This window comes from Macrosteles quadrilineatus, unplaced genomic scaffold, assembly GCF_028750875.1.
Source record: "Macrosteles quadrilineatus isolate MER2022 unplaced genomic scaffold, UCM_ALF_1.0 Scaffold_2__2_contigs__length_208266976, whole genome shotgun sequence".
NCBI classification, from domain to species: domain Eukaryota; kingdom Metazoa; phylum Arthropoda; class Insecta; order Hemiptera; family Cicadellidae; genus Macrosteles; species Macrosteles quadrilineatus.
Window position 1 is genome coordinate 207,183,919 of NW_026542595.1, and position 17,919 is coordinate 207,201,837.

Below are 17,919 nucleotides of genomic sequence, written 5' to 3' on the forward strand. Positions count from 1 at the left end.
ATTGGACTGTAATTGGCCTTTGATTAGGCTTTCTCAACTGTGGTTCATTCTTTTTTAATGAAAGAACAACCCTGGATGTTTTAACCTTTTAGGAGTTATAAATCCAGTTTCAAAGATTTATTGTTAACCACAGTCAGAGCATCAGCAATTCCACACACACACAAGACCTAAGTTTGCTGTTTGGGATCCCATCACCCATAGTTCTTCTTGGATTCCATTGAGCAGATAATCTCGCTCACTTCGGCCGCAGTTGTCTGGGTCAGAACAAATCTTCCCTATTAGAAGTTAGCAGAGCAAATAGGCAAAGCTGTTATTCACCAATCTTGAGATTTAATCCAAAAAGTATTCACAGAAATTATTCACAACTGTATGGGTATCCTTAACTATCAAGTGGTGTATCTTAAAATTTGAATGAGAGGATAGCAGGCTTACCTGAATGGGAAAGAGTCCAAACTGGCACACAGTTTTGTGTGAGATATGCGCACACACATATATCACCTGTATCATATATCACATATATCCATATATCACAGAAATTATTCACAACTGTATGGGTATCCTTAACTATCAAGTGGTGTATCTTAAAATTTGAATGAGAGGATAGCAGGCTTACCTGAATGGCAAAGAGTCCAAACTGGCACAGGAAACACAAAACAAAACTTTACACTATATACACAAAACATTGTACTAATGTTTTGTGTATATAGTGTAAAGTTTTGTTTTGTGTTTTCTGTGCCAGTTTGGACTCTTTCCCATTCAGGTAAGCCTGCTATCCTCTCAAAAAATCCTATAAAATCTAGGCCCTTGTGCTCTATGCTACACCCTTAAAATTTGAATGAGTGTTGTAACTTTCTAGTTTTAGGTGTGTACATCGGTTAGATCGATGGTGGTATTTTTAAACAGTGGGCGTGTTTCCAGGTATTTCTAAATGAATCAGAGAGCGTTTATCTAGAAACTTATGAAGAAATATTTTGCAATTGGATGTGCCTTGTGCTTCCTGCCAGCTCAGCTGAGGAGCAAAATATGATATGTTTCCAGGTGAGAATAGATCTTTTATTAAAAGCTAACTTGTTCATAAATTGTACTAGTTGCGTAGGTTAAAAAAATTATAAATTAAAGTTTTAAAAAGTTAGGTAATTTAAACTTAAACATGTTACATGTTTCTATTACAGTTGACTCTTGACAATCCTGACCTAAACTATTTATTTGTATGCACTTGAAGCCCTGTTTTAAAATAAGTGGCTGCCACAAAATGCCTTTGAACTACGGTAGTAATTATAATTTTTGTATAGCATAACTTTTCGATAATTCAACACGGGCCGTAATGACATTACATTTCGGCAGTGGCCAATGACGGATTCACCAAGGTCAAAACACTAGAGCCTTCTTGTTGTTTCGTGCAAGGAAAAACTCAATACTTTAACTATCCAATTAATAACGCCCAAATACAATTGATTATATCATAATTATTATAAGAGCACAGTTTTTTTTAATAGCCGTTATAAAGAGCACACTTAAAGCACACTTTTTTGTGTACATTTAAAAAAAGTGTGCTGGAATGGGCGGGCCAGCTTCACGTCGCTCATATACCACCTATAGTTTGATATTTCGTAGGGGTGTGCGAAGCAGCAAAAAATTTTCGATTCGAAGCAACGATTCGATTCAAAAGATTTTCGATTCGATTCGATGCAACTCGATTCGAAGCAATACGGTATTTTTCTATTCATAATTGTCAATTGAGTGGATTAACAATAATTAAAATTTATCACATTTGTGTAATACAAATTTTTGTTGATGTGGTATTAGGCCTATTCATACTTACATATGAATTTTAGGTGAAAAAATATTTATTTTCAATCATATGTATTAGAATAACTGCTGGAAATACCAGTGAGCTGCTTTACTTGCCTATTTCATAATTTTTACTTGGAATTGGCTCAACTGCAAGAAAGAAGAAAATATTTTTTTTTATCAAGACATTCATTCTCATTTTAATAACTGTTTAAATAACTAAATAGGTACCGGTAGCTAAATTACAACAAATTTGAATGGAACTTAATATAAAAAGACCATTAAGAAATAAATTTACATATCACAAGTTTAGGGCCTGTGGACCGGCTTCAGGACTGCAAGCAAGAAGAAAATAAAAATAATATGTTTCCACCATGCAACATGTATCATTCATTCCCTGCCTCCTAACCTCCTTAGTATAATAACCTCACACTTACATTATTTGTTACATCATCATAAATAAAGAATTATTATTGGCATCAGTAGGCCTACAGCTTTATATAGGCATTATTTTTATAGGGCCTAAAATAGTAATAGGCTAGAAGCAACATGTCAAGTGGAGAACTCATTGAAGAAAAGATATTGTGTAAACTAATTTCCTATAAAACTCAAAAACAGTAAATAACATACAAACATTGTTTATGGTATAATTAATAAGGACTAAAAAATGCATATCATGTCATACAGTAGTATAGACCTACCGGTACTGCAAGAGATTAAAATCCTAAAACAACTGATTTTGATAGCTAATGAATGAAAAGAATTAAAAATCCATAAAATGAAGCTAAACAATATCACAACTAATTAGGTACCCGAAAAGTAACTCTTAAATAATATATAGAAGATTAAAATAATATTAAATCAAGAGACAAGAAAGTTAAATGCTATCTTCTAGTGCCCTTGGCAACACAGGTCAATGTTTTTAAACTACCCTCAATGTTTTTGGAACAGCAGGGCCTTTTTCTCTTAAGGAAGGGTAGTAGTATGTCAACAAAAACAATGAATCAGTCTCACCAGCCAGGCCCGGGCAACTAGTGGTGGGAATCACCGAATGAAAATAACCGAATCAATCGGTTATTGATGCTGAATAGACTAATTCGGTTATTTTATCCTGGTTCGGTTAAATTAGTCTTACCGTGCGATTCGGTGATTTAGTTATTTAGTTGATTTAGTTTGTCACATTATCAGGTAACTAAAATTTATTCGGCGATTCGTTCGACTAAAAATCACCGATTGACGCTGAAAGACTAAATGCCATTCAGTTTCCCATAGGATAAAAATTAGTTGTGGATTGTGATAGTGAATAATGACTAAAATTGATTCGGTGATTCATTCAACTAAAAATAACCGATTGACGCAAAAAATAACTGATTGATTATTCGGTCATGGAAACCATTCGGTTATCCCATCACTACGGGCAACGATGTGTGAATTCAAGGTCATAGACCCTCCCCCTCCCCTCTTACACCACCCGGTTGCTACCCAGTTGCTTCAATTGCTGACAAAATGCAAGTGATGAAACAAGGAAGTAGAGACAAAGAAATATATTTCTTTATTCAAAAACACAAAACTGTTAGAGATTATTTTAAAAGAAATTAATTCAATGTAATTTGTGAGTTGTAAATATTGTATTGGATCTTAGAAATATATTTTTTTAACCCTATTTAACCAAGATACAGATCCAGGGTGTCCACATTCTGGAAAGTCAGGGATAGTCATGGAAAGTCATGGAAAAAAATTTTGGTCATTGAAAGTCAGGGAAATAGGCAAGAAGTCATGGAAAGTCATGGAAATTTCCAATTATGGATGGATTTGAGGGGACCATTCAATGCTCTAGTCAGCCGTAACCCGGACTGTTGTAGCATTTTTCAGGATTTTTCACAAATGTTCGACAATCCAATTTATTACAGTTGTATTATTTTATGAGTTTTCGGTTTGTTTTAGTTCATTTTTGTACCTATTGTACTCCATTGTTATCTGTTATTACATATTTCAGTATTTTCTGCAAAATAACATGTCCAGGCAGTATTATTTGTGTGTGTATGTTATATTATAATTTGCGTGTAAAGATCGTGAGTCATGGAAATCAATGGTAAATGGTCATGGATAGTCATGGAAAGTCATGGAAATTAATGACAAATCTTTTGTGGACACCCTGAGATCTGTTCACTATATCAGATATTTCTTTTGTTTATAATTTATTATGTAAAATACTAAAATATATTTTTAATTAGGTATTGAATGAACAATAAATGATTATACTAGTATGTCTGGATAAATAGTCTTTCTATTCTTTTGACTTTGTTTTCTTTGCACTGTTAGTGTTGCGTCACGGCTTTTGTCTTGTTACTCTTATCAGTAGACGACTAGACCTGGCTCTGGCTAGTGGCAGTGCGGCAATTGCTCTAATGTGTCTTTATTCTTAAAGGTCGTGAGCCAACTTAATTTTTAATTCTCATTTGAACATTTTAATTCCTCTGTAATAGATATAATAATATAAGAGTGTTTCTTTGGAAATAAATTATTCTTTTTTTTCTTTTGCCCCAACAAAAATTCGGGGACGGGGACCGACAGACACCTAACAAAAATACCAAATGTATCAGTCTATAACATTGATCTTACTAGTTAAGTATTAAGTAACAATTTTTCAGACTTATTTTTAAAATGATTTTGGAGTAACCTACCTTGTTTTGGCTAGGTTCACAGTAGTAAAATATTTCACACACTGCTTACATCAAGACAAAAAACAAAACCTCTAATCATTTGCAATGTCAAAACAAAAAAATATAAAACAATTAAAGCTATATTTAATGCAAAGAATGTATTAAATAAGAACGCCTTCGTAAAGGAAACGCAACAGCAACGCGCTCCTGTATTGCGGGTATTGCATTGACTTTCTGCAGGCGTTTTTCGTATATGGATACTGACTCCCTCGTGAATCGAATCGTTTTTTGACCACCACTGAATCGAATCGCGATTCGATGCATCGAATCGAATCGAATCGAAATTTCGATGCATTTTCGATGCATCGCACACCCCTAAATTTCGCCACCCCCTTGAACGTTCGACGATGGCCAAGAATCGACCCCTGAGATAATCCAAATGTAAGGTAACGGCTGTTCATACTTAAACTGTTTTTTTGTGAGTTAAATCTTGATATGGTACTAAATCCGTTGTACCTGGACAATAAATGTTTTGCCCCGAAATGGGTCACTTTTGTAAGTAGGAGTAAAATGTAAAAAAAATATTCTAAAACTTTCACTATCTCTTGTTTGTCACAAAATTAATCTGATTGAGATCATATTTACAGTGTCAATAAACTTTTGCAGGTAAAAGGAAGTATTTATTTCTGTAGTCTGCGAAATATTGAAAAAGGAGAAGAGCTTCGTGTTTGGTATGCTCCGTACTATGCTGAAAAAATGGGTGCTCACTCATTCCCAAGACCATCCAAATTGATACACAGCTCCGATGAAGAATTCCAGGAAATTTTTGAGTCTGTTGGTATTTTCTCATGTTTTTACAATAAGTATTGTATATATTAAGCTGTTTAGTATTGGGTAGGAAAAGACATAAAACATTGAGTTTTGTTGCTTCATCTTGTTTACTGGGTGCAAAATTTATGTTAATGTGTCAAGTAGGAAATGAGCTTAAGTTAAGCTTAAGTTTAAGTACTAGTTAAGCTACTTGCAGCTTAAGTTGTTGGCCATCGTTAGTAGAATAAGGATAGATCTCTAAGGTTTTAGAATAAATTTCTACATTGCACACCTCCCTCCAAAAAAAATGTGCAATCTTTTGTGTTGAAAGATAACAACAGAAAGTGGTTTTGTAAAGGCCAATTTTTAAATATGTTAGTTCTAATAATAGATAAAATAGCAACCGTAGAGTTCCTTCTGCAATAAAATTCCAATTGCATCTTTTTATCTGGAAAACAGTGTCCTCAAAATAGTTGTGTAAATTGTATCATAATTATTCACAAACATTGATTTTAAAATCAAAACAATCAATGGTATGGTAGTTTCAAAAACTATATTTTATATAATGTAAAATGTTTTTGCATTAATATAAAACACTTGCTTGTGTTTTAACAGTTACAAAGGGGAATTGAAATGCAAGATCATCAATACCTCCCCAAGTTAAGGAAAAGAAGAAGACCACCAAAAAAGTTAATGCATGAAGAAAGTAAGTGTTACAAAACCATATAAAGTAAGCAATAATTTTTATACATCTAGGCAATCATTACTAGGATTGCTTTCATAGCAGTGAAAGCCAGTTGAGCGGAGCGATCACGTTTCATGGTTTTTAATAAAGCAATAAATAAAAAACAAATGTTTTTAGTAGGGATGGACGAGATTGAATTTTTAGTTTGAGACGAGACGAGATTTTTTATTTCTCATAAAATTTCGAGACGAGATCGAGACGGGATTTCCCTTCTCATACACAACGGGAAATGCACGTTCAAAATTTTTACCTGATTTTGTAACATTGTTAGATGACTGTTTAAATACAAAAATAATGATAATAGGCAAGAATATTTACAATCTTTTAACATTAGAATAACATTTTTTTTATTAATCACGCCTAACTTATTAAAAATGCCTACGATTAGGAAACATAGTGATATCAGTTAGGATAGAGTTCAACTTATCCTAAAATAAAATAAATCATAAAATAAAAGCAATATTAATTTTTATAAAATAGTTACTTGTTTTGACTTTGTATAGTAATAAAACATTCCTCACACTGCTTACACTTAACAAAACTTCTCAAATGTTATTAAAGTAATATTATTAAAATAATTAAAGTAATATTTACATTTATAGAATTAATTAAATAAGAACGCCTTCGCAAAGGAAACGCAACTACAACACGCTCCTGTATTGCGGGTATTGCATTATTGACTTCCTGCAGGCGTTTTAATTTTTTTTTTTTTTTATTCTCGTCTCGATAAAAATCTCAGCCAAAAAGAAATCTCGTCTCGTGTAACGAGATTTAAAATTTCCCGAAGATTTCCCGAAATTTCGAAACTTGACCATCCCTAGTTTTTAGTTAGCCTATAATAAACAATTAACTATTTCATCATTTTAAACTTATCAGTTTTTCTAAGAACTATCCAACATCTATAACAAGTTTCATAAGTAAAGATGTGGACATTACATACATAGGTATCCCTTTCCTACTAGTCACCTAACAAAGTGGGTTTCCTTGCAATGATTATAATACAAACAGTTTCTAATTGCTGCATTTACTTTCTTTTCCCTCACTACAGTACTCCAACCAAACAACACAAAACAGCGTGCTTTTATTAGGCACGTAATACGTGTACGCTTGAAAATAAGTTGGCAACACTTAAAGATACTACCACTACGATCAGCTGTTGCAGTGTTTCTCATATCATTCAACGCTTGGATTTAACCTAACCTAAAACGTGGTGTTTGGTGTTTGAAAGACAAATTATTTCTATGCTTTATTATAACTGTAGAAAAAATATAATATGTAGCCTACGAGTGCAAATTGCCACTTCGCATTTACTAGAGTTACACAAGTGACTGCTATTTCATCAGTATTTTTCCTGTGTTTGCTTGCTAATGTCATCAGGTGAACCAACCACAGTTCTGGTTGATCCCGACCTTGAACCTAAACCAATCGACATTTTCTCAATCTTGGCCTGATTTTGCAATTCAGGCAGTAATCATCCTGCATGGATCCATATGATTACAAGATGTAACTTTTCATAGACTTGGCTGTTTTGAGAGAATTGTACAAACTAGGTGAAACCCGTCGAAATCGACGGTTACTTTCAAGGCTTATGCGAATTCATCTAACTGCGATGAAATTATACATATTTTGAGCTTTTAGCATAGTTTAAAGAGTAATAAGTGGAAAAACTATAATGATATTAATTGCGTTAGTTACCAAATATGGTTGATCATTCAATTAATAAAATATTTCCCATACCTTACGTCATCGGAGTTATTATTAGTATGTTAACTGGTATCTCTTCTTTTGGAAGAACCTTTAAGTAGTATTAAAATCGTATTGGTGGATCTTTTGTAGTTAAAAACTTCCGTGATTTCATCAGTGTAATAAAGATTAATCTATGATTTTATTTGAGAAAAAATATCTGTTTGGTGAGAAGACACGTTCTAACTTCAAAGGGAGGTCCATCCGTCACAGTGTAAGTTTGATTTTTCATTCGTCACATCGCGTCAGTTCATATCATACTTCCGTGCCAATGAGTAACCCTCTAGCATAGTTTTGAGAAATTGGTTGTGGGATTACTGTTAAAGGTAATAAGACACTTCTGCACTTGTATTATTTTGTATTGTATTACACAATCGAAGATTTTTCCAATGATTGAATACATGTATGACAATAATCTCATGAACCTATGATGATCTGTCTGAAATAATATGATAAAATATAACCAAAAGTGTGAAAAGGCAGACACCAACCCGTACAATAGATATAAGATAGTTCAATAAGAAATAATTGTAGGAGTTACTGTTATAAAAGGATTTTCCACTGATTTCGTAATGGAACGTTTGCAAAACATGACATGATACAGAAGAAAATCAATTTTAAAATCAGAAAATAACATTGCTAAATACTTCTTTTGGACAATTCAGTAACTCCCAATAAATGTGCGTGGTTTAAAATGCAATTCAAAAATTAACAGCTGTTTCATTAAAAAGTTAGTATTATCCACATGGCCAAAATGTAAACAAATCTGAGGAGGGATCTTTAAAGGCTTCTGGGGCAGAGCCCTAAGGGAATTTACTTCGTTTTTCTTTTGATAACTCATCTACAGACCAAGTCATTTCTTTGGACACCTCTACCAAGTTTCTACGCCCAGCCGTTCTCTCAAATTAGTGGAGACAAAGTTTCCAATTAAATATTTAGATTTCCCCATGTTAATCTTATGGGAGAAAACCCAACTTTGATGGAAGATCCTGCCCAAACTAATAAAGATTTCAAATACCCCCGCCGCAGCAAACCTGCAGACTAAGCGAATTTCCAATTGCCTGATTGGATTTACACTAAATTGTCTCCTTACAGGGTGTCCACATTCTGGAAAGTCAGGGATAGTCATGGAAAGTCATGGAAAAAAATTATGGTCATTGAAAGTCATGGAAATAGGCAAAAAGTCATGGAAAGTCATGGAAATCCCCAATGATGGATGGATTTCAGGGGACCTTTTAATGCTCTAGTCGGCCGTAACCGCGACTATTGTATTATTTTTCCGAATTTTTCACAAATGTACGACAATTTCAATTTATACAGTTGTCTTAGTTTATGGGTTTTGAGTTTGTATTAGTTCATTGTTGTACCTATTGTACTCCATTGTTATCTGGTAATACATATTTCAGTATTTTCTGTGAAATAACTTGTCTAGGCAGTATTATTCGTGTGTGTACGGTATATTATAATTTTTGAGTTAAGTTCGTGAGTCATGGAAATCAATGGTTAATGGTCATTGATAGTCATGGAAAGTCAGGGAAATTGATGACAAAATTTCTGTGGACACCCTGCCTTAAAAATATCGCATTTATTCCCTATTTAAATAGAATCAGTTTAACACATACTTAGGTTTGCTGCAACAGGGGGGTAAAAGTGTTTTTTATGTAAAATGTCAATAGTTAGTAAGAAATAAAAACATTTTCCAAATTTGGGCAAAATATGTTAATAAACAAGCAAACTACAACAGTTTACTTATTCTCCATAAGAATAACATGGGAATTTTAAATTTACAATTTTTTGGAATTTTCTCCGTAACCATTAGGCGCATTATAATGCTTCAATATACTAAATTATTTGTTTTTTTAAGCTCTACAAAATAGTTTAGAAATAATTTGCAAAATTCTATGTTTTTTGGGTCAAAAATGGGAAAAACCCATTTTTACCCCATAAAAGCCCCCATAAACCCCCGTTCCCATGGTCCGATCATGCTGGTTCGCGAACTCGTTCGAATAAACGTAGGTTTACACGTTTGTACCAAATTTCATCAAAATCGGATCATTTTTGCTCGAGTTATCGCGCTAACGGACACACATATATATATATATATATAAATATATATATATATATACACGGCCGCGCCCGGGAAGCCAGTCACATAAAATATACACTGGAAGTCAGTCAGTTGCACCCCCCAATATATTTCAAGACTATGATATATATATAATATATGTTGGTAAATATCTTAAGCCTAGACATATCTGAACGTATATATCTCTTTTTTTATTAAAAATACTAAAATATAATTACGTAAAAAATGCTATGCTAATGCAGTCACCACCGCATTTGCATGGGAAAGCCAGTCACGTAAAATTTGTGCTGCTAAGCCAGTCACTATATATTTTACCGCATACCACTGGAATCCAGTCACTGAAAATCCACCCGGGTATCCCGTCACTTCAGTCACTTTCACCCCTGCCCTTCTACTTCGTGATATTTATTTGTTCTACAAGCTTGAAAATCCGCACCTCAAACAAATGGATTATGCTTCAGGCATTGAGCACTCTCATAACCCATCTTTCGCACTTCATTTTAATTAGTTGTCTTCCAGATTACTTAACAATTACTATTCTACAGATTAAATACCTAAATGTCAATGTAATGTTTGGTCGTCTTAATAGTCGTCCTGGCAACTGTGGATACAAATATGTACCGTACTAATTCGCAAGCGTAAGGTGGGAAGTTATTGCTTTATAGTCGCACAATTAGGCCTATTGTTGAGTCCTTGGAGGCAAGCGGCCATCTTGGATGATTTCAAAAAGCTGCAAAATTTATCGTCCAAAACTATTTTTCAAACACCAAAGTGTTTATAATTTAAATAGCTAGTATACTGTGGGATTAGAAATGTTCTTTGTAGTTTTGAATTATTCTCCAAGGGAGTCCATAAAATAAGTTAACGGTCACGGTCATCTTGGAAAAAGGCCAACTAATACGAAAACAATATCCTGTGTTGCGCGGGCCGTAGCACACAAATAGTTTTCCCGCCTCAAACAATCAAAGGCGTGTGGAACAAGGCAAAATTCTTGTCTCTTTTGTGGCGAGAGGTAGGGGCGAGCCTAACGGGTTCCATTGATGGGCTACCCGGCTACTGACCGACCTGGGGTAGCGACTAGCGAGCCAGTGGATGGTTAAAGTTTCTGCCGGTTATTTCCATCTTATTGCTGGTTCTTGAGCTTTTTGAGCACAGTGAAATATTACTTCCCTATTTTATATAGCCACAATCAAAGCGATTTTTACAAGAAAGAATGAAGATATAGACTCAGTAATGTGTGGTTACTTAATTAAATCATATTCCTTGATTGTTTACCCTTTTGTAAGAGCCAATAATCAATCAACTTATATTTCTTTATTTTTCGATTTATTATCTATATCAATTCAAGAGGTAGCCCTGTACCTGGTTAACAAATATACCGATTACATTTAACGTGTTTTCTTTGAGTTACGCCCCATGGGATTCCAAAGTTTCACAATGTTTACATTTTTGAAGAATGTGGATAACAGAATGTTTAACGAAGTCAGCTTTAAATGCTGTCAATAAAGTTCTTTGATTTTGCGGTCCAAAAGGTAGAAACGATTCGATTTGTGAAACTTTTAACTTTTGCTACGGGCCTGTTAATTGGAGATTCTGACATTCTTAATTTAAGGAAGTAAACGTATTAACATGACGTGTTTGGAGTGGGATTTGAAATATGTGACGTGTATCAAACTTTTTCTCTTCAAAATCCTCTCCGATGTAAAACACAGGTACGGCAGCTAGGTTTATTAGAATTCAAAAGTTTTTTAATTGTCCTCCAATGTTTAGAAATTATTTTTCCATCAAGTTGTTTAATGAATAAATAATTGTTTTGCCAAATTATGTTTCGAAAACAGGAACTAAAAATAGATCAGGAAATAGATATTTTAGTTCAGAAAACAAAGCCAATCAAATAGGCCTACGTACTTTTTAAATAAAAACACTGGTCAGATGGTTTTTAACTTTGCTGTTTATTTACTTCAATAAATTTCTAATAAAAATCACCACAGGTACTAATCTATGTAAATAAAATTAGAGTTTTGTCTGTACATTGCTCAGAATCATCAACTTTTAGATTATTTTTACGTTTTAAACATTCAAGAATCCGAAAAAAGTTTCATCTCAATTCCGTTATTATCTCAATCATCAATTATTATCTCAATTCCGTTGTTGTCTATCTTCCGTCTGACACGGTCCAAAGGCCATTTTACGCGGCCTTCTCCTAAAAACGAGAGTACCTATCAAGATCCTCGAATCATTTTAATGTATTCACTGGATTGGCGAAAGTGTCTTTAGCTATTAAAATATGGCCTCGCTACTTTGTAAAAAAAACTTACGGACGTTTAAAACCCAATTTTGTGCGATTTTTGTCAAGTTTTCTCACAATGTTTATCACGTAATCATCATATGAAATAGTGAACAGCTGTTCGGATCAAGATTATTTTTCTCTAGCTGTCACTGATATGTTTACATTGAATATTGTTTACAAATACCGCAATCATTTCAGATCAAGTTTCAAAAGCAAATCCAAACCAAGTTGGATGAAAACCGTTTTTCCTTACATAACGGATTTAATTAATCGCAAGTGCAATAATGTGTAGAGTAACCGTAAATGAAAATAGAGCTTCTTTGTGTATAGAATTTCTATCGAGTTTTGGGTTTATAACCGGGGAAAAGACTCAGTGTTCTATATGCCTGGGAAACTTACATTTTTTAGATAAGCGTTACCAATAGCTTACATATAAGGTTTCAACTCGTTGACGGCACTTCAATGGTGGTTGTGTAAAGTGTTTAGCGACAACTGCAGTGGGTGATTGTAACAGAGGTTTACGGATTATGCTCAAATCGTATTTCTAATGAGTCTTCTCAACGCTATGTGCTGCTCGCTGGACCATACGTCCAACAGACCAATTATCCATCTCTTGGGTTCGTAGGCTTAAACAATTATTTATAAGTTGGTAGCGCATATAACTCAGTGTTCCGTACGGACAGGCCAAGAGCACCTTTGATAGTGAAATTTCCAACCTGAATGTTTAATGGCGAGGTTGAGGTATAGTATTATAACTATATATCGTTTGGTTAGTTAGGTAAGGTTAACCTAACCTAACTAACCAAATAACATAACAAATAAATAAATAACAAATAACAAATAAATAACATTAATATGGAATTAAACAATCGAATAATCAATATTACTAATTTAGTTGTTTGTGCCAACAGATATGGAAGTGTACCCCTCATAGATCTATTACGCATTTTTTTTTTACTTGAAACTGTCAGATACTGTATTTGTTTGTATATAATAGTTTGGCTAGCATATCTGAAAATATGCAAACCAATAGTTTTTCTTTATTTAGGAAGGTTTCAACTGACCACTAGAGGATCCCCGTGCGTAGAACGGGCACACAGCTTGTAATTGATATTTAATTAATACATCTTATCTTACTAATATTATAAATGTGAAAGTTTGTGTGTTTGTTTGTTTGAAGTTCAATCACGCATTAACTACTGGCACAGAAGATATACTGTTTTTGATTTATAAATAATTTGTCATATTGTGCGAATCTTGGTGATTTGAATTTGGTGATTTGCTTTTTTCTGCTGTTTAGGTGCAGTGGTAGAACATTATTATGGATATGGTAGATGTTTCATACTATATTATACCGTAAATTAAAGAAACGACACGACGAGTGTCGTTGTCAATAATGTCGTCTGATTCTGACTGATGTCAGATGTTACTCTGAATCGGTCACAGGGATAATAATTAGTTGTAACCTACCACTAGCTTACCTAACTAAGTTTGAGTGTTGCTATTTGCAGTGTGGGATGATTGCACTGGACAGTTTAGCTATCTATTTCAGAAAAATAAAGTTTAAAATAAATCAAATTCTAGGATCTGTTCTTAAGTTGTGGCCGTTTTGAGATTGATGCTTTCAGAGTTCAGTTTAGCCTAGCCTGAACAACTGGATTAGTAGCTTGACTTAGTGGTTCATCCATGTTTAGTTTATAAACACTAATCAATGCCTAATCTAGATTATAGGTGCCTTATTCTACTCCGTTTTAAAACTAATATACATAGGCATAAGCTTTAATGTTTGTATTAAATACTGGGTGCATCATTAAGGTAACTCCGTTAGGTTGCTTTTTATAAATAAATAATTTCATAAATTACTGATACCCTATATCATCTAAGTGTGCTCAGTACATAATGACACTCTCTCAAAAAAGTACTAATCCTAACCCAAAAAAAATATAGATAGGTAGCTTTAGGCCTACAGAGGATGAGTGTTTATATTTATATCACTTATATTTATATGTCTGTGGTTAGGTTTTGGTTATGTTTGCCTTAAGATGGCTATAAGCTTAGGACTAGATATCAAATAAACTCCCAATTAACTTATAGTGCAGCCTAGCCCTAATTTGTCAGTGTCAATGAAATAGTGCAATATCAAGGACAACCAAACTTGGATATACAACCATGTTTATACCTAAGGTTCCTTTTTGGTACTCACCAACAAGGATCAACCGTAATTATTTTCAGTCAGAAAGTGTCCTGAGTTTCCAGAAAATTGTAACTTATTACATTTTATAAATTGAGGGTAAATTAAACGTTTCGGTTCTGGTTTTGGAGCGAGTCCAAGTTCTTGCAGTGACTAATACTTCAAAGGAAGGAAGGTGGGAAGATTTTCATACTACTAATAGCCTTCTTTGAATTCAGCGTGAAAAATACTGGGTAATTTCTATAGTTTCGGCCATTTAGGGGAACCAAACAAATTTTTAAAAACTCTTCTATCTCATCATTTCAGTAAACTATGATATTATTATTTGAATAGAAGTTAAATGTCAAGAAAAAAAACCGCAAATTATTATTTTTGGGATAGCATTACATTGACCAAGGAATACTCTCAAAGTGTAAAGTTTCCCGAACAAAGCTCGGTCCCCAGCTACTTGTCAAACAACGCAATAATGTACGTTATTTCATAAAATTTGTACCTGGGAAATGTACAAATGGAAAATGCATTTCTCGTAAGTGTAAGCAAATCTTAAAATGATAGGATTTGTAATGATACGATCTTAAAACGAGCAATTCAGTATTCTTATTCAAAACACCCAACACCCGCCACTGGATCAAAATATGCCCGCACGGCGCAATCCGGCACGGTGGGAAGCCCCTCTCGTACAATTTAAATTACGTACATAAGCCAAAAATAAAAAAATATGATTTAGAACATTTCACTTTTTGTATACAGAATCCACTGTTTTTAAACTAACCTGACCAAAAAATAAAATAAAGTAGTAGCCGACAAAAAAAGTTCCGTGGAAATTTGCTATGTCACGTTTCATAAAACATTAAAAATAATCGACTTTATTTGAATATTTAAAATGAAAAGTACCGGGGGACCGAGCCGTGGCTCAGTATGTATATTTCGATTGTAAAAGCAATATAAAGGAAACTCGTGTTTTCTTTATAACTAATTTCGGCTTTTATTGTTTAAGTTTCAGTGGAATTTTAATTTACTATGATGTAACTTTAAATGGACAATGCAACACATTAATTTATTTTAATCTTACACATTTCTGTTATTGTAAATAAATCATAGAAATAAAAAAAAAATAAAAGTAGTATTTTTTTAAATACGTTCCTAATGAATGAATTAATATGCGATCACAGGTTAATACAGTAGCAATCAACTACACAGCATTAAAACAGCACAGTGTGTGTAAGGGGTGTGATTTATTTCTTGGTACTAAATTAAGTCATTCTTCAAGTATAAGTAAAACTTCAGCATGGGCATACTCTCTAACGTACTATCATTTTATGATGGATTAGCTGAAGGCAGATAAGTCCGATTCAAGCTTATATTGCTTACTATAAAGATTGTTGTAATACAATTAACTTTAACTAGTGGTCGTCCAGTGGTCGAAAACTCGACCAAAAATATGTAATGTACAGGTCTCAAATGATTTAGGCCTAAAACTTTTTTCCCCGTGTAAGTAACTAAGGACTTCTGGATAATTTAAATATGATATTTATATGTTTCTTACTCAGGAACAATGCCGTTCCGGGACACTATATAAATGGACGTTAACGTGATTATAAATTTGCATTTTACATAGTCAAAATACAATAGGTATTGCGCAACCGTGATATGTTAAGTCATTAACCTTGGTTTACTAATAAAAACTACACCGTATGCTTACTCAAACAAAACAAAACTTGCTTACTGTACAGCAATAAATCACGTAAAGAACAAAACAAAATGAAAATGTAGACTAGAAGACTACTGATACCGTAGTCATCCTAGGCTACTACTACATGATGTTTCAGAACAGAAGTATGGGGATAAAAATATTAAATAACTCATAAAACACCATAAAATCATAGTACTGTACTTAAGTCTTTCTGGTAATAATAACAATGATAAAAATAAGATAAAGATAAAAATGATGTAAAACACCTCTTATTATTTCTCTTTGTTCTATTCTTTCTTTGGTTTCTCTACATCCACAAGTTGTCATGGTTACTAATCACCCAACGACCCAACCACAAAATATTGTAGTGTTGTGACAGCAGACAGAAGCAGACGATTGTCAGTATGTCAGTGTCAGTGCAAGATTGTCAGTCTGTAGGTGCGAGCGTATAGGTTGACCTTGACGATACTGATCGATATTTCTCCGTTTTGCTTCCATCTTATTTTTGTTAAATGAACTGTAATATTTCAATAATTGGGAACCTACTGCACATAAAAATTACCGTAAATAGTTAAATATATCGTTCATATCGAAATATTAGACTGAAAAACACAGTTAATAAAACATTTTCTTGGGATTTGTGAGGTTATATAATATATAGGCATCATGATGATGCGACTCCAGTTAAGCGAGGTTCTACTGTATTTGCAAGTTAAAGTTACAAATAGAAAACCCATTATGGTTTGTATTCAATGACCGATGTATTATACAAAATAAATTATAACTTGTTTTGATATTAATCAGCAGCATTTATTACAGCTTGCAGCACTTATTGGTATATATAAATATCCCAGTTACTATTAGTAAAAAAAAAAATTAAACACAAAATTGTGCGGCCATTCAATTTTTATAAACACAGTGTTAAACATTTGACTCTGCAGAATACCGGATGGTAAAGAGTGTTTGGTTTCAAGAAAATAAAATAAAAAATAGTTTAACCTGCTTTACTATTTATTTTGAAAAATAATAGATAGGAAACCATAAGGATAGGTATGGGATTGAACTGAAATAATTGCAGGAAAACTTAAATCGTAAAGTCCACAATCTGTACATTGTTAGGGAGCGAGAGAGAGAGAGAGAGAGAGAGAGAGAGAGATTTGATAAGGAATCTGAAAAGTAAACAAATAATCGTTTCTGGCGTTCGTTATATTGTACCCCCCTCCCCCCACCGTATTTGCACTCGTGACCACTTTTTGTTGCTTCCTTATCATTCATCCGTCCCAAAATATAATTCCTGTAATAGTTTGTTTGTAAAATTAAAATTATTATAAAAATATTTTATCTTTCGAACGTAGTTTCATGGTTATTCTTATCAGATAGAATAATATCGTTGTCATATGTAATAGTTACTCCTTCGCGTTACGCAATTGCGTAAAAAACAGTTCCAGTATCTCGGACAAGATTCACGTATATTTCTCGAGATAAAGAAAATCCGTATAGTTCCCGGTCCGTGGAAACACTGTAAATACTAGGATAAAAAATATTGTATAAAGGAGAAACTAAAATTTCAACTGAAGGTAAAAAAAATCAAAATAACTTAAAATATGAGATGATGAACGGGTAGGATCAAGATTCAACCAATTATAATTAATTAATATTCGACGATCCTTATTAGAGAGGCATCATATTTATTTGGAGTATGAACATGTTTAAACATTAACACGTAGTTAATCACTATCCCAACACAAATAGTAACAAAGAGTAAACGAACGTTACAGACCGCTGGGTTTTACCGCTACAAAGTAGGGTAGGGTGCCGTACTGGCTACACTACTCCACGATAGAACACACGATGAGACAGTCTCCGCATTGGTATTGCAGTTACGCTTATCGACACAGGCAGCAGCA

The 17,919-nt window shown here is 33.5% G+C and overlaps 1 protein-coding gene across 4 annotated transcripts in view; it reads left to right on the plus strand.

Annotated features, from left to right (window-relative positions):
* Positions 1-17,919, plus strand: part of LOC128985944 (gastrula zinc finger protein XlCGF48.2-like) — a 49,183-nt gene that overhangs the window by 2,400 nt on the left and 28,864 nt on the right. For 3 of the 4 annotated variants that reach the window (XM_054405947.1, XM_054405948.1, XM_054405949.1), the window contains exons 3-5: positions 919-1,038; positions 5,121-5,288; positions 5,880-5,970. In XM_054405947.1, coding sequence (XP_054261922.1) covers positions 919-1,038; positions 5,121-5,288; positions 5,880-5,970 — 379 coding nt within the window. Of the gene's footprint in view, positions 1-918; positions 1,039-5,120; positions 5,289-5,879; positions 5,971-17,919 lie in introns of those variants that run through there. The other variant, XM_054405950.1, reaches the window with a different exon arrangement.